Source organism: Hemiscyllium ocellatum, chromosome 10 (assembly GCF_020745735.1).
Source record: "Hemiscyllium ocellatum isolate sHemOce1 chromosome 10, sHemOce1.pat.X.cur, whole genome shotgun sequence".
Lineage (NCBI taxonomy): Eukaryota > Metazoa > Chordata > Chondrichthyes > Orectolobiformes > Hemiscylliidae > Hemiscyllium > Hemiscyllium ocellatum.
Genome location: NC_083410.1, coordinates 56,858,298 through 56,883,103, shown reverse-complemented (window position 1 = coordinate 56,883,103; position 24,806 = coordinate 56,858,298). Strand labels below are relative to the sequence as shown.

At 41.6% G+C, this 24,806-nt stretch overlaps 1 protein-coding gene across 1 annotated transcript in view; it reads right to left on the bottom strand.

The window, feature by feature from the left end:
- Positions 1-24,806, bottom strand: part of LOC132819559 (uncharacterized protein C2orf73-like) — a 102,135-nt gene that overhangs the window by 52,691 nt on the left and 24,638 nt on the right. The window contains 1 exon segment of the mRNA XM_060831127.1: positions 19,696-19,855. Within this exon segment, the coding sequence (XP_060687110.1) occupies positions 19,696-19,855 (160 nt within the window).

Here is a 24,806-nt window from a genome sequence, read left to right as displayed (position 1 = left end):
GGCAGTGAGAAAACAAACAAGAGAAAAAAGCTTGCCCTTAACATTCTACGTGTGATAGATGCATTTGTCCATGACAGCATTGGTAACAGTGTCCATTGTACAGTCCTTGTGAAGGTAAATTCCCATTTTCATACTGAGGACATTATGTATCCTCGTATGAAGCTCCACTGCATTCCATATGGAATTGATTCAGAACAGATCTATCAGTTCAAAATTAGGCACCTATGACATGTAGCAGAATTATACTCAACCATGATCTTTAACGTTTGGCCCAGCATATCTCTTATTCTAACATTGCCATCAAATCAGGAAACTAAATTTTTTCAATGAGGTGTGCAGGACAGCATGGCAGAAGTACTGCTGGCATATTTAAAAATGAGATGACAACCTAATAAAGCTGCAAGACAGAGTGTATGCTAAACAGCCAATGAAGTACTTTCAAGTGTAGTCACTCTTGGAATGTAGCAAATGTGGTGGCCAATGTATACACATCTCCCATAAGCACCAATGTGAAACTGACAATTTTCTTTATGTGATGTTGATTGAGAGATAAATTTTGGCTAGGACACCCTGCTCTTATTGAAATAGAGCCGTAGATTCTTTTACATTTACCCAAGCAGGTGTTTGGGGCCTTGGTTTAATGACTTATCTAAGAAACAGTATGTTCAGCAGTATAGCACTCCTCCTGTACTGTACTGGTGTATAGAGTTGATTTTACACTCAATCCCTTGAACATAAGAAATGGGACTGGGAGAATAGGCCATTTGGTCTTTGAGTTATGCCTTACCATTCTACAAGATCATGGCTGATCTGCCGCAGGTCTCAGCTACTTTTTCATAGACCTCAGCTCATTGAGAGTCATAGTAGTTTACAGCATGAAAACAGGCACTTTGGCCCAACTTGTCCACGCTGCCCAGTTTTCACAATCTAGTTCCATTTGCCTCTGTTTGGTCTATATCCCTCCATACCTATCCCATCTATGTTCCTGTCCAAATGTTTCTTAAATGACAGAATTGTACTAACTTCCACCACTACCTCTAGCAGTCCATTCCAGACACTAACTATCCTCTGCGTGAAAAAATTGCCCCCGGATCTTTTGTATGTCTCCCTTCTCACCTGAAACCCTCTCATTTTAGACTCCCCTACCATGGGGAAAAGCTGTTGGCTTCCTACCTTCCCTATGCCTCTCATTATTTTACAGTCATCAATAAGGTCAACCCTCAATCTCCTTTGCACGAGGGAAAAAAAGTTCTAGTCTATCAAGCCTCTCCTTATAGTACAAACCTTCCAGTTGAGGTAGCATCCTAGTAAATATTTTCTGCACATTTTCTAATTTAATAATATTCTTTCTTTCTACAGTAGGGTGACCAGAACTCATACAGTAATCCAAATGTGGTCTTACCAACATCTTGTATAGCTGCAACAAGATGTCCCAACTTTTAAGACCAATGAAAGCAAGCATGCCCAAAGCCTTCTTCACCACCCTGTTTAGCCAAGACTCCACTTTCAAGGAACTATGAACCTGTACCCCTAAATGTCTTTGTTCCAAAACACCCCAGGGACTCGCTAATGACAGTGTAAGTCCTGCCATGGTTTGACCTATCAAAAGGCAAAATTAAACTCCATCTGCTATCCTCAGCCCACTGGCCCAGTTGATCAAAATCTTGCTGTATTTCCAAATAAACTTCTTCACTGTCCACTGTACTACCAATCCAGGTGCCATTCACAAAGTTACAAACCATAACTCCTAAATTCTCATCCAAATCATTGATATAAATGCGGAATAACAGTGGACCCAGTACTGATCCCTGTGGCATACTGCTAGTCACAGGCTTCCAGTTTGAAAAACGTCAGGGTCTTTAAATAGTACTTTAATAGTCTGTTTTGTTTGAATATAGAATGAAGTTCAGAGTCTAAAGGGTAGCAATTTAGCATTTCTACCTAGATAAAAAAAAGGAGGTCCTGTCTCCTGAACTAATTGCAGGCCAAAAAGTGGAAATAGCAAGCAATGGTCAAAGTTAAGTGATCTCACAAGCAGCAAGTCACATCTAAACTTTCCTATCCTGCCACATCCAGTTGTGACTGGAGGTAAGATGAAACTCACTATCCTTGGTAACAAAGTAGTATCTGAACAAGTATGACATCAAGGAGCCCAAGGAAAACTGGAGTCAACAGGAATCAGTAGGAAATCTGTCTGCTGGTTGGAGTCATACATAACACAAAAGAAGGTTGTTGGATGTCAATCATCTCTGCTCCAGGACATCTCTGCCAGAATTCCTTTGAGGATTGTGCTAGGCCTAATCTTCTTAAACTACTTCATCAATGACTTTCCCTCCATCATAAGGTCAGAACTGGGGATGTTCACTGATGATTGCACAATGTTCAGCACTATTCACGACTCCTCAGATACTGAAGCAGCTTGAGTTTATCATGCAGCAAGATGCATAGAACATTCAGTTCAGGCTGACAAGTGACAATTAGCATTCGTGCCACAGAGGTGCCAGACAATGACCATCTCAAACAAGAGAGAATCTAACCATGTCCTCTTGACAGTCAATGCTGTTTCTTCCTATCAATTTCCTGGCAATTACCATTAAGACCATAAGACCATAAGACATAGGAGTGGAAGTCAGGCCATTCGGCCCATCGAGTCCACTCCGCCATTTAATCATGGCTGATGGGCATTTGAACTCCACTTACTTGCATTCTCCCCGTAGCCCTTAATTTCTTGTGACATCAAGAATTTATCAATCTCTGCCTTGAAGATATTTAGCGTCCCGGCCTCCACTACACTCCGCGGCAATGAATTCCACAGGCCCACCACTCTCTGGCTGAAGAAATGTCTCCGCATTTCTGTTCTGAATTGCCCCCCTCTAATTTTAAGGCTGTGCCCATGGGTCCTAATGGAAACAATTTCTTAGCGTCCACCCTTTCCAAGCCATGTATTATCTTCTAAGTTTCTATTAGATCTCCCCTTAACCTTCTAAACTCCAATGAGTACAATCCCAGGATCTTCAGCCATTCCTCGTATGTTAAACCTACCATTCCAGGGATCATCCGCGTGAATCTCCGCTGGACATGCTCCAGTGCCAGTAGTCCATCCTGAGGTGTGGGGCCCAAAACTGGATACAGTACTCCAAATGGGGCCTAACCAGAGCTTTATAAAGTCTCAGTAGCACATCGCTGCTTTTATATTCCAACCCTCTTGAGATAAATCTTCGAGGAGAAAGTGAGGTTTAGATAAAATTAGATTACTGACAGTGTGGAAACAGGCCCTTCAGCCCAACAAGTCCACACCGATCCGCTGAAGCGCAACCCACCCATACCCCTACATTTACCCCTTACCTAACACTACGGGCAATTTAGCATGGCCAATTCACCTGACCCGCACATCTTTGGACTGTGGGAGGAAACCGGAGCACCCGGAGGAAACCCACGCAGACACGGGGAGAACGTGCAAACTCCACACAGTCAGTCGCCTGAGTCGGGAACTGAAAATGTGTTGCTGGAAAAGCGCAGCAGGTCAGGCAGCATCCAAGGAACAGGAAATTTGACGTTTCGGGCATAAGCCCTTCTTCAGGAATGAGGAAAGTATGTCCAGCAGGCTAAGATAAAAGGTAGGGAGGAGGGACTTGGGGGGGGAAGGGCAATGGAGATGTGATAGGTGGAAGGAGGTCAAGGTGAGGGTGATAGGCCGGAGTGGGGTGGGGGCGGAGGGGTCAGGAAGAAGATTGCAGGTTAGGAAGGCGGTGCTGAGTTCGAGGGATTCGACTGAGACAAGGTGGGGGGACGGGAAATGAGGAAACTGGAGAAATCTGAGTTCATCCCTTGTGGTTGGAAGGTTCCCAGGTGGAAGATGAGGCACTCTTCCTCCAACCGTCGTGTTGTTATGGTCTGGCGATGGAGGAGTCCAAGGACCTGCATGTCCTTAGTGGAGTGGGAGGGGGAGTTAAAGTGTTGAGCCACGGGTGGTTGGGTTGGTTGGTCCGGGTGTCCCAGAGGTGTTCTCTGAAACGTTTCGCAAGTAGGAGCCCTGTCTCCCCAGTATAGAGGAGGCCACATCGGGTGCAACGGATGCAATAGATGATGTGTGTGGAGGTGCAGGTGAATTTGTGGTGAATATGGAAGGATCCCTTGGGGCCTTGGAGAGAAGTAAGGGAGGAGGTGTGGGCGCAAGTTTTGCATTTCTTGCGGTTGCAGGGGAAGGTGCCGGGAGTGGAGGTTGGGTTGGTGGGGGGTGAGGACCTGATGAGGGAGTCACGGAGGGAGTGGTCTTTTTGAAATGCTGATAGGGGAGGGGAGGGAAATATATCCTTGATGGTGGGGTCTGTTTGGAAGTGGCGGAAATGACGGTGGATGACACGCTGTATATGGAGGTTGGTGGGGTGATAGGTGAGAACCAGTGGGGTTCTGTCCTGGTGGTGGTTGGAGGGGCGGGGCTCAAGGGCGGAGGAGCGGGAAGTGGAGGAGATGCGGTGGAGGGCATCGTCGGTCACGTCTGGGGGGAATATGTGGTTCTTGAAGAAGGAAGCCATCTGGTCTGTACGGTATTGGAACTGGTCCTCCTGGGAGCAGATGCGGCGGAGACAAAGGAATTGGGAATATGGGATGGCGTTTTTACAGGGGGCAGTGTGGGAGGAGGTGTAGTCTAGGTAGCTGTGGGAGTCAGTCGGTTTATAGTAGATGCCCGATAGAAATGGAAAGGTCTAGGAAGGGGAGGGAGGAGTCTGAGACGGTCCAGGTGAATTTGAGGTCGAGGTGGAAGGTGTTGGTAAAGTGGATGAACTGTTCAACCTCCTCGTGGGAGCACGAGGCAGCGCCGATACAGTCATCGATGTAGCGGAGGAAAAGGTGGGGGGTGGTGCCAGTGTAGTTGCGGAAGATGGACTGTTCCACATATCCTACGAAGAGGCAGGCATAGCTGGGGCCCATGCGGGTGCCCATGGCAACTCCTTTGGTTTGGAGGAAGTGGGAGGATTGGAAAGAGAAGTTTCTCCAGTTCTTCAGTTCCCTCATTTCCCCTCCCCCCACCTTGTCTCAGTCGAATCCCTCGAACGCAGCACTGCCTTCCTAACCTGCAATCTTCTTCCTGACCCCTCCGCCCCCACCCCACTCCGGCTGATCACCCTCACCTTGACCTCCTTCCACCTATCACATCTCCATCGCCCCTCCCCCAAGTCCCTCCTCCCTACCTTTTATCTTAGCCTACTGGACACACTTTCCTCTTTCCTGAAGAAGGGCTTATGGCCGAAACGTTGAATTTCCTGTTCCTTGGATGCTGCCTGACCTGCTGCGCTTTTCCAGCAACACATTTTCAGCTCTTGAGATAAATGACAACATTGCATTCGCTTTCTTAATCACGGATTCAACCTGCATGTTTACCTTTAGAGAATCCTCGACTAGCACTCCCAGATCCCTTTGTACTTTGGCTTTATGAATTTTCTCACCATTTAGAAAGTAGTCCATGCTTGTATTCTTTTTTCCAAAGTGCAAGATCTCGCATTTGCTCACATTGAACTTCATCAGCCATTTCCTGGACCACTCTCCCAAACTGTCTAGATCCTTCTGCAGCCTCCCCACTTCCTCAGTACTACCTGCTTGTCCACCTATCTTCGTATCATCGGCAAACTTCACTAGAATGCCCCCAGTCCCTTCATCCAGATCATTAATATATAACGTGAACAGCTGTGGCCCCAACACTGAACCCTGTGGATTAAACAGGAGCTGAACTAGACAGGCCACATAAATGTTATGGCTACAAGAACAGGTCAGACAGTAATAGATCCACACCAAATACACTCAAGAAGCTTAACACCACCCAAAATAAAGCAGCCAGCTTGATTGGTATCTTACTGACCATCTTCCATATTCACTCCACCACCAAAGCAATGGTAGCAATGTGTACCAGCTAGTAAGACAAGAACCACAGATGAGTTGGAATACTATCACCTGCAAGTTCCCTTCAAGTCACAAACCATTCTGACTTGAAACAATATCACCATTCTTCAGTGCTGCTGGGTCAAGATCTTGGAACTCTCCCTAACAGCACTGTGAGTGACCCCAAAGATTGCAGCAGTTCAAGGCAGCAACTCACCATCTTCTTCTTGAGGGTAATTAGGGGTGGGTAATAAATATTGTCTTAGAGATATTAACATCCCATGAGTGAATATGTTTTTAAAATGAACACTGTGATAGTCTTTGAGAAGGGCAAAGTCCATATAGATCTATGTGTTGGATTGGGCCACAGGGTCTAGAAAAAATACTTCTGAAGTTGAAAGACAAATTAGACTACCAGTATTGGAGAGTGAGAAAAGCCAGTCTCAATAGTTCATTGTACATGAATGCAGGTAACAGCCTGCACTCAGATTGAAATGACCAAAGTCAATTTGAAACGGGGTCAGAAGATTCATCTAACTTGCAGTAGAATCTCCAGGGAAAACTCTCACTGAGACACAGTTCTGTGCTTAAATGTTAGCTTTCTGAGAAAAGAAAGGCACAGGATCAAACCTTTGGGAGTTAAGAATCACTTTAAACTGATTTAAGATAGAGCCATTGTGAAACAAAGGAAATAAAATGTTAGAAATACAAAGCAGGCAGCATTTTGAAAAGACAGATTAATCCTTCTTACATAAAGCATTCAAATTAGTGTATATAAGACAATCATAACAGACTGAATAAAAAGAAAACAAAATGAGTGGAGAAGAGAAGAAATATTGATTGAGATTTTTGGAATCTAGCAGGAATGCAGAGGCAGAACTACAAGCTGGGGCCAAGGCCCTCTTACTCTGACCTGTCATGGTGTAGTCTCACATTAGCTGGCATATTAACAACCAGTTACTGGAACTGTCGATAACTCAGCTTCTGGAGGTGGGCAGCCACATTGTCTCCTGATGCAGAAGGTAGTGCTGGCAACGTGAGCCACCAGCACTGGGCCCTTATTTAAACAAAGACCTGACATTAGCTGGCAGCCAGTAACCTGTCAAACTGCCAACAACATCCTTCCCCACAACACCATCATTGCTGTCAACTCCTTGAAATTTCAAAAATCTCTCTCTAAATTCTTGTAATATTCTAACCTCAGCAGTTTACTGTGGTAGAGAATTTCAGACATTCACTATCCTCTGGAAGAAGAAATTTCTTCACATCTCAGTTTTAAATGAGTGGAAATAGGAACAGGAGTACGCCATTCAGCCCCTCGAGCCTGCCCCTTGCTCAATGCGATCTGCGTGTCCTCTTATTCTGTAACGATACACCCTTGTTTGAAATTTCCCCTCTAATGGATATATCTTCTCAACATCTACCTCAACAAGACTCCTTGGAATCCGATATGTTTTATAGAATCAATAAAATAGCTCTCATTCCTCTAAACTATAATAAATAAGGGCTTAATGTGTTTAGCTATCTTTATAAGTCATCCCCTTCATCCCTTATTTAGTCTAGTGAACATCAGCTTCTTTGAATGATACACCTGCAATGCCGGTGTGTCATTTCTTAAATATGGGGACCAAAACTGTACACAGTACCACAGGTACAGCCTCACCAGTGCCTTGGACACTAAGAGGACTTCTCTATTTTAAACACCAACTGACAAGGAATAAATGCCAAAGGTAATTATTTGTTTCAGCAACCTATTGTCTTTTTGCGTTTCAAGCATAAGAACACCAAGTCCCTCAAAACTGCACATGTTTGGAATCTCTTTTTCTTAATTCATTTGTGGGATGGGAGTGTTATTAGCTGGCCAGCATTTGTTGCCCATCCCTATCGTTGAGAAGGTGATGGTGAGCTGCCTTCTTGATCATCGTGATCCACCTATTGTGGGTTGACCTACAATTACAGGATTTTGGGAATTCCAGGATTTTTGGAATTCCAGGATTTTGACCCAGTGACAGTGAAGGAATGGCAATGTATTTTCAAGATAGGATGGTGAATGACTTGGATGGAAACTTGAAGGTGGCTGTGTTCCTATGTATCTGCTGTGTTTGCCCTTCCAGATGGAAATGGTTATGGCTTTGAAGGTGCTGTCTAAGGACCTTTGTGAATTTCTGCCGTGTATCTTGTAGCTAATACACACTGCTGCTACTGAGCTTTAGTGGTGGAGGGAGTGCATACTTGTGGATATAGTACTAATTAAGAAGGCTGCTTTGTCCTGGAAGGTGTCCAGCTTCTTGAGTGCTGTTGGAGCTGCATCCATCCAGGCAAGTGGGTAGTATTCCATCACATTCCTGACTTGTACCTTGTAGATGGTGGACAAACTTTGGGGAGTCAGGAGGTGAGTTATTTTCCTCAGTATTCCTAGTCTCTGACCTGTTCTTGTAGCCACTGTGTTTATGTGGCAAGTCTAGTGAGTTTCTGGTTAATGGTATCCCGCAGGTTGTTAATAGTGGGGGATTCCATTTAAATAATAGTCTGACTTTTGATTACTCCCACCAAGCTACATGACCTTCCAACTTCCTATGTTAAACTCCATTCACTCACTCAATTAACCTTTCTATATCCCCTTGTAGATTCCTAATGTCACAACATCCTTTGAGCTATTTATGTATTATCAGCAAATTTGCATTCATTCCAGTCTGCCTCCTGCTCCATAATTGAGAGCTTAGGTCTGATCCTTGTGGCACTCCACTAATTACATGGTGAACGCTGTATCTTTGGAATCGATTTCCGCTGTTTCAGTTACCCATGGTTTACTGCAGCCCGAACATATTACAGGGAACATTCCAGAACCACGGACCGAGGGCTGCTGGGAAGGTAAATTTCCCATTTAAATGAATGGGTTTGTTACTATCTCCAATTTCATGTTTCCACGTAGGTCTTGTAACATATCCCCCGCAGGTACGGGAGGACTATGTATATCTTTCCAACTTGAAAATGACCCAATAATCCCAAATGTCTGTCTACTGTGTGTTAACAAATTTTCAAGCCATGATAATATGTCACCCCCAGTACTGTGAGCTCCTATCGTGCAGCAACCTTCTATATCACACATCATCAAATGCCTTCTGAAAATCCGAATATACAACATTTACCAGTTACCCTTTACCAGTTATGTTTTTTATATCCTTAAACAACTCAAGCTAATTTGTTAAACATGATTTTCCTTTCATAAAATCATGTTGACTCTGTTTGACAGTGTTTAGCGTTTCTAAATGTCCTTCTCTTTCTTCCCTCATAATTGACTAGCACTTTCCCATCAACAGATTACTGGCTAACTGGCCTAGTGTTTACTGCTTCCAGTCCCTCTCCCTTCTTGAACAAGGAATACATCAGCAAATTTCCAATTGGCTAGAACCCTTCGGGAATCTCTTGAGTTCTGGAGTATTTAGACAAATAGTTCCACTATCTCTTCATCCACTTCCTTAAAACCTTTCGGTGCAGGTCATGACATCCTGGACATCAGTCTGCCTTTAGTTCCATTAGTTTGTCAAATATTTTGTCCCTTGTGATGGATTGTTACAAGAGTTTTCCTACCATTATCTGTTTTATTTTCTTCAAATTCAATTTTCTCCCTCTTTATTAGCCTTTTAGTCATCTGCTGTTAGTTCCTAAAAATGTCCAAACCTCTGACCTACCACTGTTTTTTGTCACTTGGAATCTCTTAGGTTTTTGACTGGATACTCACCTTGACTGTCTTTGTTGATCACGGGTGGTTGGTTCATTCTTCTCATATTGTCCTTTTTGATAGAGATAAATTTTTATGCTGATTCAACATCTGCTGGTGATCATTAACTGACTTTCCCTTAGTCGACTTCCTCAGCCCATTTAGCCAACTGTTTCTTCATACCTTATGACTGCCCTTATTTAAGCTGAGGACACTAGTTTGAGACCCAAGTTCCTCTCCCTCACACAGAATATGAAACTCTATCATATTGTAATGGCTAACCCCTACATGAACCTTAACTATGAGATTTCATGAATCCTAACTCATTATGCATTGCAAATTTAAAATAGTCTGTTATTGGGTCATTATATGCTTTATATACTATTTTATATGGAACATACTGCTCTAAGAAACAATCCCTGATGCAGTGTAGAAATTCGTCTTCCATGTTATTCTGGCTCATTTGACTTATCCAGTGAATATGTAGATTAAAATCACCTATGAAAATTGTACAGTCCTCCTTACACGCCTCTAATATTTTCAAGTTTATGCTTTATTTATACTTTGTCCGGCTGAGAGGCAATGCTTTGGAGGCCTATGGACAACTCGCACCCACTACCTATTTCCCTTGCTATTCTGATTCCACCCAAACTGGCTCTACATCGTGATCTATTGCATTTACATCGCTGCTCTTCAATACATTGATGCAATCCTTTATGCAAACCTATCATACCTCCTTTTCTTTATGCCTATTCTTACAGAATACTGAATACCTTTAATGTTCAGTATTGATCACCTTCTGACATCTCCAAAATAGCCAGCAATTCATTTGTTACTTCTATTTGTGACATCAACTCACCCATCTCAAAAATTGTCTACATTCAGATAAAGAGATTTATGCTTTGTCTTCTTACCATTTTTACTTTCTTGGGTACTAATTTCTGCTGCAGCATAGATTTTCTATCCCTTCCTGTCATACTTGGATTCCCATTCACATCTACACCTCTGCCCTCTTGTTTTGTTTTGATGTTTTTAAACTTTCCTTCAATTGATCTCTACCCATACTAGCATTTTCCCGTCAACAGATGACTGGCTAACTGGCCTGGCATTCCAGTCCCTCTCCCTTCTTGAACAGGGAGATTTCCAATTGGCTAGAACCCTTCGGGAATCTTGTGAGTTCTGGAATATTTAGACTAATAGTTCCACTATATAATTAGTTTAAACCACTATCTACAAACCTAACTGTACAAGTTGCCAGGATATTGGGACCAACATTATTCTATTGAAATTCATCCTGATGGAACAGTTCTCTCTTTCCCCAACACTAATGCTCGTTCCGTGTGAATCAAAACCCATTTCTCCTACGCTGATATTTCAGCCATGCATTAATCTCTCTAATCTTATTTACCCTGTGTCAATTTGCATGTACTTGAGGTAGTAATGCATAGATTTTTACCTTTCTACTTCTGCTCTTTAACTTAATCTCAAGTAACTCATGGTCTCTCAGCAGAACTGCCTCCCTAGTCCTATCTATGTTGTTGGTACCTAAAGGAGCACAACAACTGGATCTTTACCTTCCTAGTCTAGGTTCAGAAGCGATATCTTAAATCGGAATACCAGGTAGACAATGCAGCCTTTGTGACTCTCTATCTCTGCTGCAGCAAAATGTATCCACTCCCCTAACTGTGCCTCCCTTTTAACTAGAAATGCACTCTGGACCACAGTGCTGTGACCAGTTCCACTACTCCATAAGATGGAGGAGCAGAAGTAGGTCATTCAACCTGTTGAGTCTACTCTGGCATTCTTTGAGATCATGGCTTATCTAATAGTCCTCAACTTCACTTTCCTGTCTTGACTCCATATCCTTGATTTCGTTATTGATTAGAAATCTATCTATCTTAGCCTTGAATATACTTAACGATACAGCTTTGACATCCCTCTGCAGTAAAGAATTTCAGTTTCACTCCCGTCATCTCTAGCTTAGATGCGTAACCCCTCACTCTAAGATTGTGCTGTTTGGTGCTAGACTTACCCACAAGAGTAAACAAATTCTCCAAAGCTACCTTGTCAAGCTCCCCAAATTACCTGTTGAAAGGAACAGTGCTCTGAAAACTAGTACTGCCAAATAAACTTGTACTGTTACCAGGTGTTGTGTGACTTTTAACTTTGTCCACCCCAGTCCAACACCAGCACCTCCACTTCAAAGCTCCACAAGAATCTTAATTGCATCAATAAAGTTTCATCTCAATCCTCTAAATTTCAACGGTATCAGCCCCCAGCTTGTCCTTATAAGAAAATCCCTTCATACACATTGTCGACCTGTTGAATCTTCTTTGGAATACCTAAGTTTGAATCTAACAAGTAGAAACAGTTCTTCGCCATCAAGTTTCAGGACTGGGAGTAGATAATTCGGCCCTTTGAGCCTGGTCTGCCAATTATCATGATCATGGCTGATTTTATCCTGATCTCAACTCTACTTTCCTGACTGCTCCCCACAGCCCTTTATCCCACTTTTCATCAGAAACATATCAATTTATTTCTTGTTTCTGCCTCCACTGCATTCTGGGGCAGTGAGTTCTACAGATTCATAAACTTTTGAGAAGAGTAGTTTCTCCTCATCTCAATTTTGAACCTATGTCCTCTCTATGATCTCTTGTTCTAGACTGTCCCACAAGGGGAACATCTGTTCAACATCCACCTAATAAATCCCCTTTAGTATTTTACATACCTCAATCAGATAGTCCCTTATTCTTCTGAGCTCCAGTGAGTACAAGCCCGAGGTATTCAACCACTCCTCATATAGCATTCCTGGATTCAATCTGGTGAATGTCCTCTGAACTGCCTCCAGTACCACCACCACACTGTTCCTCAAGCAAGGAGATGAAAACTGGACACATTACTCCAGATGTGGTCTCGCCAATGCCGTATATAATTATAGCACTCCTTTACTTTTATAATCCAGTCCTTTTGCAATAAATGCCAAGTTTCAATTTGCCTTTCTTATTATATGCTACACCTGCATAGCCACTTTCTGCAATTCATGCATAATGACACCCAAATTTCTCTGCACTGACACACTTTGAATCTGCTTTCCAACTGAATAATAATTTGCCCATTTTTTTGGTCAAAATGGATAACCTCACAGTTATTTACATTAAAGTTCCATCTGCCAGATATTAGACCATTCTCCTAGCCTATCAATATCCATCTGTAAACTCTTTATATCCACATCACATTTCCACAAACTATTTCAGCATCATCTGCAAATTTTGTTATGTTACACGCTGTCCCTGTTTGCTGATCATTTATATAGATTGTAATAGTTGAGGTCAAAGAACTGAAACCTGTAGCACCCTACTAGTTACAGTTCGTCATCCACAGAAGGATCCATTTAATCCGAACCTCTGATTTTTTTCAGTCAGCCAATCCTTTACTCAAGCCAATACTTTACCTGTAACTGCCTAGGATCTAAAATTCTGGATCAGGTTTTTTTTATTTGGCACCCTCTCACATGCCTTTTGGAATCCTTGATATACCACACCAAGGTGCCTTGATGCCCACTATCCACCCTGCTGGTTCCATCTTCAAAGAACTCTAGCAGGTTTGTCAAGCATGGCTTGTCCTTCATAAAACCATGCTGACACTAATGAATTGAGCTTTGATTTTCCAAGTGTTCAGTTATCTTCTCCATTTCTGTCTCAACAAGGCTATACTGTATATGTACCAGGGTAAAGCAGAATGGGGGCCAGTAAGATTTGAATTCACAATCTCTGGTTTAACATAGCCAGTGCTCTGACTTGAAACTCTCCACTTGTCTCCAATAACACTCAAGAAGCTCGATGCAATCCATGATAAAGTAACCAGCTTGATTACCATTTTACCTATAATCATCCACCACTCTCCACTTCTAAGATTCAGTAATAGCATTGTGTACTATCTATAAGATGGACAGCACCTTCCAAATCTACAAACACTTCTACCTAGTAGGACAAGGGCAGTAAATACCTGAGAACACTACCATCTACAAATCCCCCTGCAAGCCATTCACCATCCTGACTTGGAAATATATTGTCATTCCTTCACTGTCACTGGGTCAAAATCTTGGAATTTCTTCCTTAATTGCATTGTGGGTCAACCCACAGCACAGGGACTGCTTCAGTTCAAGAAGACAGCTCACCATCATCTTTCCAATTGCAACTAGGGATGGGCAATAAATGCAGGCCAGCTAGCAATGCCCATGCCCAACGAATGAATCAATTTGAAAAGCAATCTTCTAGGAGCTTCTCCAAAGTCAATGTCAGCCAAACAATCAACATTGTGTACTTCCTGCTAGGTCTGGAATGCTAATAAATGTGTTGTAATGTCCTATGGAAAAGCAGAATTGGCAGGTTACAATTATCCTACAACAAAATGTGTTAATGTCTTTCCACAACCACTAGAATTGGTCATAGACAGTTGGCTATCTGCTAATCCTTCCCCAGGTATTTGCTCATATGACTTCTACAGTATTAAACCCAACAGCCTTTTAACTAGATTTTTTAAATAGCAGGCAGTTTAGTAGTTAGTGCTGTTCCATAAAACATTTACTGAAAAAGTCAACATCCTTAGCTTCAGGCTGTAAAGGGAATAAAAAGCCTCTGGCCTGTATAAATTAGCCACTAATCTGTATTTGTGTAACCTGGAAGTAAAAACCTCCCTTTGCCAAAACAGTAAAATGGAAGTCATATTTCAACAAAACTTGTTATAAAGTCTTTTGAAGAAATGTTAAAGAGAAGATTCTACCTAGTATTCCTCAACTGCTAGCTAACCAATCAATTCACCTCTTTAAAGGAATTACAACTTTGGACCTATGGACTGCATCCTAAAAGTAAGAACATTGATAACCTGATACCCCTCAGTTTTACAGTATTTAAATTGTTACTAATTGTTTACTCTCTTTATCTGTTCTGATTTTTACATTTCACTGTATGCTTATATGTGTGCTTGTGTTGGGAGATTTCCCCTCCATCTAAGAGCGTGTGGCTTAACTTTACTGCAGTGTTTCTGTGGTCCATGCAAAATCACAACTCATCAGCAGCAGGAGTAAGGGAAGTACACCCACACTGCTTAAAAGAGGGGGAAAAATAAATAACAATCTACTTTTGGATAGGTAGCAAGAGTATGCAGAGAGATTTGTTTTGAAACTTGCATTCTATTTCAAACAACATCTTTGTCCTCCTTCTGTCATCCAGCTCTCCGCCGTACCTACTCTATTCTCCACTCGACTCCTCTAAATCCCATCCCCATTTCAAACATAATAAAGATAGGATCCTCCTTGTCCTACTTTCCACTTCACCAGCCTCCACATCCAATGTATTGTTCTCAAACACTTCGACCAACTCCAATTAGACCCCACCACCAAGAACATCTTCCCATCCCCACGCCTCTCTGACTTCTGCAAGGACTGTTCTCTTCACCACTCCCTAGTTTGTTCCACACACCCCAACAACCTCTGCAGCCCAATGTTATCTTCCCCTGTAAGCAAACAAGATGCAATACCTGCCCATAACTACCTCCCTCACCTCCATCCAGGGTCCTGTACAGTTTTTCAAGTGAGACAGAGGTTCACCCTATATCTCCTCCAACTCAGTCTACTGCATCCAGTGCTCTAACATGGTCTTCTCTACATTGGTGAGACCCAAAGTAGACTACATGATCATTTCACTGTGCATTTTCACCGGGCATGAAACAGCCAGCCTGACCTCCTGGTTACCACCCATTTCAATTCCCCCTCCCACATGGCCATTCTCGGCCTCCTCCATTGCCGCAGTGAATAAGACTGTAAATTGGAGGAACAACACCTCATGTTCCGCCTGGGCAGCTTACAGCCTGAAGGACTTAACACTGAGTTTTTGAATTTCAAGTAACCTTCCCACTCATCCCCGGCTCTCTTTCCAGCCCCGCTACCTCCCTTCCATTCCACCTACCGACCCTTCCTTCCAGCTACCAATCAGATTCATCCCTCCCATCGGCCAACCTGATCATACCCATTACCTGTGTTCATCTATCACTACCCCACCATTCTGCTACTTTCCCCATCCCATGACCATCTCTCTCTCTTTAACTGTAGCTCCCCTTACCCCCACACCTAGTCCTGAAGAAGGGTTATACCCAAAACATTGACTTCTCTAAATCCTGATGCTGCCGGGTTTACTATGTTCTTCCAGCCTCCTGTTTGTCTACCTTGGATTCTGGCATCTGCAGATTTTTTTGTCTCTAAACATTATAGACTGGTATTTGACAAAACTGTCAAATCATGCTTCCATGTTAGATATTTGGTGAGCCTAGATCTAGGGCTTAGGTAAAAGATGCCCTCCAACGCATCTCGTCCACATCCCGCACCTCTGCCCTCAGACCCCACCCCTCCAACTGTAACAAGGACAGAACGCCCCTAGTGCTCATCTTCCACGCTACCAACCTTCGCATAAACCAATCATCCGCCGACATTTCAGCCACCTCCAAACAGACTCCAGGATATATTTCCTTTCCCACCCCATTTCGCCTTCTGCAAAGACCGTTCCCTCCGTGACTACCTGGTCAGGTCTACGCCCCCCTACAACCCACCCTCCCATCCTGGCACCTTCCCCTGCCACCACAGGAATTGCAAAACCTGCGCCCACACCTCCTCCCTCAACTCCATCCAAGGCCCTAAAGGAGCCTTCCACATCCATCAAAGTTTTACCTGCACATCCACTAATATCATTTATTGTATCCGTTGCTCCCGATGCAGTCTCCTCTACATTGGGGAGGCTGGACGCATCCTAGCAGAGCGCTTTAGGGAACATCTCTGGGACACCTGCATCAATCAACCACACCACCCTGTGACTCAACATTTCAACTCCCCCTCCCACTCTGCCGAGGACATGGAGGTCCTGGGCCTCCTTCACCACTGCTCCCTCACCACCCGATGCCTGGGGGAAGAACACCTCATCTTCCGCCTCGGAACACTTCAACCCCAGGGCATCAATGTGGACTTCAACAGTTTCCTAATTTCCTCTTCCTCTACCTCACCCCAGTTCCAAACTTCCAGCTCAGCACTATCCCCATGACTTGTCCTACCTGCCTATCTTCTTTTCCCCCTATCCACTCCACCCTTCCCCATGACCTATCGCCTTCATCCTCTCCCTCACTCACCTATTGTACTCAATGCTTTTTTCTCCCCACCCCTACCCTCCTCTCATTTATCTCTCCATCCTTCAGGCACTCTGCCTGTATTCCTGATGAAGGGCTTTTGCGTGAAAGGTTGATTTTAATGCTCCTTGGATGCTGCCTGAACTGCTGTGCTTTTCCAGCACCACTCTAATCTAGATCTAGGGCTTAGGCCAATGAATTGTCTTCTTTCTATTTAACTATTTTTCTAACCAGACTGTTCAGAGATGATATTACACACCTCTAGAGCAGGTGAGATTTGAACCCTGGCCTCCCGGTCTAGGGGTAGAGACACCACCAGTGTGCCACAAAAGGGCCATCAATTGTCTTTTATTTAAGGTAATTAACTGAATAGTTCTCAACTTGTCAGTTTGTTGATAAAACAGGAACCATTGTCAAGGAGTTCCTGCTTACTTTTGGAAATATTAACTGAATTTCAGAAAGTCTCTTATAATGTCTTTATGGGATAATTACAATTTGGACCCAATACCAACTGAATTGGCAGGGTCATCATGTAATTTCTTGGAGCCACTTTGTAAGGTTCTGTGCTTCCATTTTAAAGACAGATAAGCTTTCTTTTCAAAATATATGTAGCTACACATTTGTGACAATGTGTATCATGCAGGCCTGTTATTTAGGTGCCCCATGACACTCACCATCTTGGATCTTATGGGATAATTTAAGTGCTTGGAGGATGGATCCATGTTCTCTTGGTTACTATGGAAATATTCACCTCCTCCTCCACTTCCAGCCAGGCACTTCTGATCTCCTGAAATGAGCCTAGGAAGAAGATCTGCCAAAGCATCTGTAGGATCAATTAGCTCATATCTATTTGGAAAGAGTGTGACATGTCATGCAGTCAGTATACAGAATTGGTTTGATGATTGGGTTACTGAACTAGAACTGAAAATCCCAGCCTTAGAGTAGAAAGAGTTAAAAAGTGTAGAACTTAACATCTAGGTGATATTTGGACTGTTTCTGGCACTGAACCTGAAAGCATGTTGTCTTGAAATAATACGATATAAATTTATTTGGAAACCATACAGGGCCTTCCTGAAACAATAGATCAAATGTTGTGTAGTTTGGAAACGGAAATGTTTATGTATATGAAATGTTCAACTTTGCAGTCACAATTCCAGTTATATCATTACTATTAAAAACCTTCTCGCTGACTATGACTGTAAGAGCAATACAGGGGAGTCAACAATAAAACAGTCAATGATTACGTATTCTGGACGTGACCTACATCCTATTACAAGGACAAAAAGAAAGGGCTGGAACTTGAAAGCCACCCACATCTGCAGTACATCATTCTGGAGAAAACTGTTACAGTGTATTAATCCTACAAGTTTATCATCAATACAAAATTATTCCATATTTGCATCAATGCTGAATGTGGAGACAATTGGTTGGATTTTCATCTTAAAGGGGGTAATGCGAGTTGGGAAATTTCCTTGCACCCACTTCAGGGTAAACAGTCATTAAATGCAGGATTTTCCTTCGCAGTGACGTGGTGATAACAAGGTTAGGCCCACCACCCCTGGAAAGAATTCAGGGGCAGACAGAGAAGCAGTTGAAACCTGGGACAGGTTATGTTAAAAGCCATTGTACTCTGAGAATTTGTCACAGTTGTAGTAATAACAGAAAAGCATTTCTCTGGCCCTCATCTCCATGTCCCATCCATGCCAGCTGATGTCTCCTCTCCTCCTCACCTCATCTATCTTCATGGACCCTCATATGTCTCCACAGCACATTAAGCCATCTCAATGTCAATTCACTCACTCTAAATTCTATAGACAGCCAGTAAATCCTATATTAATTGTAGAATGTGTGGAGAAACGGTCATAACTTTCCACTGGCATAAAAAAGATTCTCTTTTCACTACAGCACTATAAAATTGTCATCCATCAATTATTAATTACAGAAAGTACAAGTACTTTAAACTTATATCTTTTGTAAACAAGTGTACTGCAATTGACTGAATAGATCACAGAGCAAGAGGTGTCAATCAAGCAATGTTTTCCCGAGAACACAGCTGTTGAAGCTGTCTAATGGATGCTGAACTCTTAACGAAACCTCATTACACACTCCTGCATTCCTTCAAAAATCATGTCAGGCAATTATTTCAGACATTCTGACTGCAGGTGGAAATCCTGAATCCTGCCATGGCAGATAGTGGCATTTGAATTAAATAAATATCTGGAATTAGGAGTCTAATGATGACAATGAATCAATAGTTACAAAAACGCATCTGATTCGCTGATGTCCTTTAGGGAAAGAAACGGCTGTCTTTACCAGGTCAGATTTACATATGACTCCAGACCTACATGGTTAATATCTAACTTCCCTCTGGCCAATTAGGGATGGGCAATAAATGCTGGCCTATCCAGTGATGCCCCTGTCCCATGAAGGATTTTTTTTTTAAAAATGCTACAGTAAATTCTGTGAATTGTCTGCCTTCTCTACTCACTATCTATATTCTGTAAAATTTCTATTGTAAATTTAATACCAATTGTCTTGAATTTTAGAACTGATTTCCAGTGTAACCTCACACCCAAAAGGTACTATGTCCAAACTGTACAATTTCATCTAAACAGAATTCTTACACCATGAGAGCGCCAGGTAATACCCATATCCCAAAATCCTGGCTGTTTTCAAATCTATGCAGGAGAGATGAAAGGGCAATGCTTTAACTAAATATATCAGTTTCTATTTGTGACACCATTATATTTAATTATTAAGAATGATTACAGTTCACCATCTTCAATAATCAAGCTTAAAGTGATTTTATAATACTATATTTTGCAAACTACTACTTACTTACAATTAATATTATTTTCTAACAGCAATATTAGAAGATTGTGACAATTGAATAAAAATTACATTCTTTCAACCAATGCGCAGCTTACCTATGCCTGAACAAGGATATTTGTTTGGATTACATCCATGTCTTGTTTGAAGATGAGGTTTGGAGATTATTCTCTGGTAATCATGTCTTTGGGTGCTTTCCAAACTGTAAGCTGGTACATGCTGTGTCAGAAATGGTGATTCATGTTTCATCCAATGAAACTGTTAAACAATGACAAAGCAGTGATAATCTTTATTCTCCTTCCTTACTGTGTTTTTAAAAGGTGATATATCCTGTTTGCCACATCGTTTCCCTGTGTTCCACCTGCTGATTTATTTCTTAGGCATGTAAGCATGCCAGGAAATGGAACAGGAACAATTAAGCTGTTTCTCATGCTTTCATTTTTAATTTTATCGCTACAAATTTGAGTTTCGGGATTCACTCGTCAATTTAGGGCATCGGTATCCCCCACTTTTTGAAAGTTTGCTTTACACCACTTCGCTTTATAAAAGACCAACATTACTACCTGTATTTGCTTACTGAAAGAAATCTGAAGAGGATTTTCACTTTCACGAGAAAAGGTGAAATTTTACCCAAATAAATTTATGCTTCTTCGCTTTACACCATTTCAGCTTACTTTCAGATAGCGGGGGTTACCTATAAAATGGAGGGAAGGAGGGAGTTCAAGTTACCTGTTGTGGAAGGCTGAAAGGAAGCTGAGGTTGTTTTACTGTAAAGCAGTTGGAATGTATTACATCAGTAAACAATGATCTGAGTAGCTGTATTGGTGCAGGTAGACTGTTAGTCTCCAAAGTTTCCTCAGATAATATTAGAAATGCTAGATCTCGTTAATGATAACACTTTATATTGTCTATTTAATTTCAAGATAGAATTGCATTTACTAATTTGCATTTCTACCTAAATAAAGTCCTTGTGATTAACATAAACACAGAGGTGATCTTTGAGAAACGAAGAGCCGACAGAAAACCATTGTAGGATTGGCCATTTCTCAAGAAGTATTAATTAGTTGGACAGCAATTTTATTAGGGTATACCTGCTTTGGAAAGGGGCCCATTGAGGAAGGCACTCCCCTTCCTGCCTTAAGTTCAAGCATAGTGATTTGCTAGAATTCCTCCTCTCATCAGCTTCAAAATTGAGGGTGGGTGCAAAATAGCCCTTCAGCTGTCATTATTTGCCCACTTAAGGACCACAATTGGGGCAAAGGCAGCTAGTTGGCCGAGGTCTCATGCAGTAAAATAGCAGACAGGTCAAGACACGCGGAAGAGTGATGGAGGTGATTTCCTTGAATTCCAGGAGCAGCAATTACTGTTTTATATGCTGTTGCATTGTTTTGGAACTTTGGGAAAAAAAAGCAAAACAACAGCAGTTTAAAAGGGAGAAGAGCAGACAAAGGAAGCACATGGTGAGGACAGCGCAGGAGAGAGAGAGAGAGAGAACCTGTAAAGTTACCGCCTTTGCTGTTTGAATTTGTGTATCGCTGGACATCGAAATGCATCTGGGAAAATTAACAAACAGTGAAATTCGCAACTAATCTTGGAGGAACTGTTGGGCTTCACAGCACAGAATCAGATAAGTTAATTGTTGTTTTAAGTCTGTCCAAAAGAAAGGCTGCAGTAGTGAGTACAGTGGATTCTTTCTTGATTATATGTTTTTGGAGATAAGTCTCTTGATTAAATTAAAATATAAGCCATAGCTATTAATTTAACCTGGGGCAGTGTTTGTCGAGGAATAAGACGGTGTTATTTTCTGGGTCTGTAGATTGTGAAGGAGCAAAAATGGCCTTTGCAGTGATACGTACTTCTTGTCAGATGTGGGAGTTTAAAGAGAGTTTAAGGGTTACTGCGGATTATATCTGCCATAAATGCTGTTGGATGCAAATCTTATCATATCGAGTGAATCGGTTGAAGAGACAGATAGAAGCGATGAGGAATTTGCAATAGCAACAGTATGTGATGGATGGTTAGCCACTGTTGGAATACTGCATGCAATTCTGGTCTCCTTCCTAATGGAAAGATGTTGTGAAACTTGAAAGGGTTCAGAAAAGATTTACAAGGATGTTGCCAAGATTGGAGGATCTGAGCTACAGGGAGAGGCTGAACAGGTTCGGCAGTTTTCCCTGGAGCGTCGGAGGCTGAGGGGTGACCTTATAGTGGTTTACAAAATTATGAGGGGCATGGATAGGATAAATAGACAAAGTCTTTTCCCTGAGGTTGGGGAGTCCGGAACTAGAGGGCATAGGTTTAGAGTGAGAGGGGAAAGATATAAAAGAGACCTAAGGGGCAACTTTTTCACGCAGAGAGTGGTACATGTAGGGAATGAGCTGCCAGAGGATGTGGTGGAGGCTGGTACAATTGCAACATTTAAGAGGCATTTGGATGGGTATATGAATAGGAAGGGTTTGGAGAGATATGGGCCGAGTGCTGGCAGGTGGGACTAGTTTGGGTTGGGATATCTGGTCGGCATGGATGGGTTGGACCAAAGGGTCTGTTTCCATGCTGTACATCTCTATGACTCTAAGTAAGGGAACATGTGCAAAATAAGATGTGGATGGTAGAGTTTTGGAGTCATGATTGCGTCTATATGCCAGGAATAGCTAATGCAACAATCAATGCTCTGTTACATGGAATGTCCCCAGTATTTCCTCGAAGTGCAGAAAATATTTGACAGAGTGGATTCTGGATGCGTAAAGGGAATTCGTATGATTATATTCTAGGATTTTTGAGCACGTTGTGTAAATGCTGACAGAGATGTCCATAATTCACAATAACATGGTTAGGAGTCAGTCCAAGAATATAACAACTTGTGAGAATCTTGGATTTCATTACAAACTTACATCAGTAAAGCTTGAGTGTGTTTTAATAGCTAAGAGGCAGTGAGAGAGTCACACCCTAATAACCCAGTTCCATTGTATAAATCATGCTGCATAACTAGTCAGGATTTTTTAAAAATACAGAATTATTGCTTATTTTGAGCTGTTCAGATCAATCAACTAAGAACCGTGACAGTGGTTTAATAAGAAATGCAAAAGAAACACAAGAAACTGATTCTCAGCAGCTAACACTTTCTAAACTGTTTCAGAAAGAATAAAAGTTGAAAGATTCGCTGGATTTTTAAATTCTTTTTATTCAGGTGTTCCACATTTATTTTTGCTTGTTACTGTGATTTCCATTTTGCAAATGGTACTTATATTGTCCATTTTTTTTTCTTTTTCTGCTAATGGACATAATTTTGACTATTCAGTATCATGATATTACATGAAAGGAAAAGTATGGTGGAAAATAACTCACTGGCTAATATTCATAGTATATATAACAGTACAGGAAATATCCACCTTTTATATAGCTAATATATCTACCTTAAGATGAGGCAAATATGTATATTACAATAAAGACTAATTATGCTTTCCTATTAATTAAAGTGCCATAAAGATATGTAAATTATTTAATATCTGTGTATGTATAAACATTTTTGCTCCAGGGCATAGTTTGCAACAAAAACACCTACACAACAATCATGTTCAGATCATGGTGTAGGCATGAATGTTCTTCAAACTTTAGGTGGTTGTGTAAATACAAAACCTTAATTCCAAACGTATCATCTGTCAAGTCTGTTGCCTAACACATTCAAGTTGCATGTGTCAGCTGTATCCATTCATGCAGGGCAAAAACAATTCCTGTTAACATTCAAAGTCATTCTCCAGAATACAGATATTTTTTCAAAACATTTTCACTCATTTTGAGCTATTTAGATTGATCAGCTGAAAACTGTGACAATTATTTAATGGGAAATACAAAATTTGCATGAAAATAATCAAATGCCCAGCATCAATAAATACTTATTAGAATTGTTTTTTTAAGTAATAACTTTCTATGGAGTTAACAAGCAACTTTCTGATCTTCCCAGTAGGACTTTAAGAATATATACCAGAGCATTCAAAGTAGTCTCAGCCATAAGACGATAAGATACAGAAGCAGGATTAGACCATTCAGCCAACCAAGTCTGCTCTGCCATTCGATCATTGTTGTGCTTCTCCATTCTCCTGCTTTCTCCCAGTATTCCTTGATCCCCTTACTAATCAAGAACGTATATATCTCTGTTTTATAAGCACTCAATGACTTGACCTCCACAGCCTTCTGCACCCAACAGTTTTCATAGATTCACTACCCTCTGGCTGAAGAAATTCCTTATCTCTGTACTAAAGGGTCAACCTTTCAATCTGAGGCTGTGACGTTGGGTCCTAGTCTCTCCCATTAGTTAAAATATCTTCTCCGTGTTCACTTTATTCAAGCCTCTCAGTATTCTGTAAGTTTCAATGAGATTCCCCTTCTCATCTTCTGAACTCTACCAACCCAAAGTACTCAAACGCTCCTCATATGACAAGCCATTCATTCCCAGGATCATTCTTGTGAACCTCCTAAGGACCCTCTCCAAGGCCAGACCATCTTTCCTTAGATTTGGGGCCCAAAACTGCTCACAATATTCCAAATGTAGTCTGACCAAAGGCTTACACAGCCTCAGCAGTACATCCCTTGAAATGATTGCCAAAATTGCATCAGTCTTCATAGCTGCCAACGAAACCTACATTTTAACCTTAAGAGTAACAGGATTAACATAAATGCATTGATTTAAGTCTGGAGTTTTTGACAGTTCTTAGCAAGCATTTAGTTAATTCATATTATGAGAATATGTATTTGGAATTGCATTTTGACTTAATTGACTACATCAATTGTACCTAAAATTTTTCCATTCTGTCAGAACATTGCACAATGCCATTCCAAATTCTGTTTTCCATATCTTAGTCTGCATTAAGTTACAATCACCTATCAGCCCAGCTGACTACCCTGGCTCCCAATTCCCATACTATCTTAAATTCAAAATTCCCATTGTGTTGAAATTCATCCAATTTTTGTCCTACCTACTACTATTATCTCCTCCAGCCCTATAAATCTAGGAAAACTTCTCCATTCATTTAAATCTAACCTCTTTTGCATCTCTCACTTCCTAGACATTTTTGGCAGCCATGGTTCAGCTACTTAGACCCAGAATCTAGAATTATTGACTTAAACTATCTTACCTACCTGTCTCCATTTGAAGTTTCTCTAAAACCCATATCATTGAACATACTTTAAATATCTCACTGTTTAGCTTACC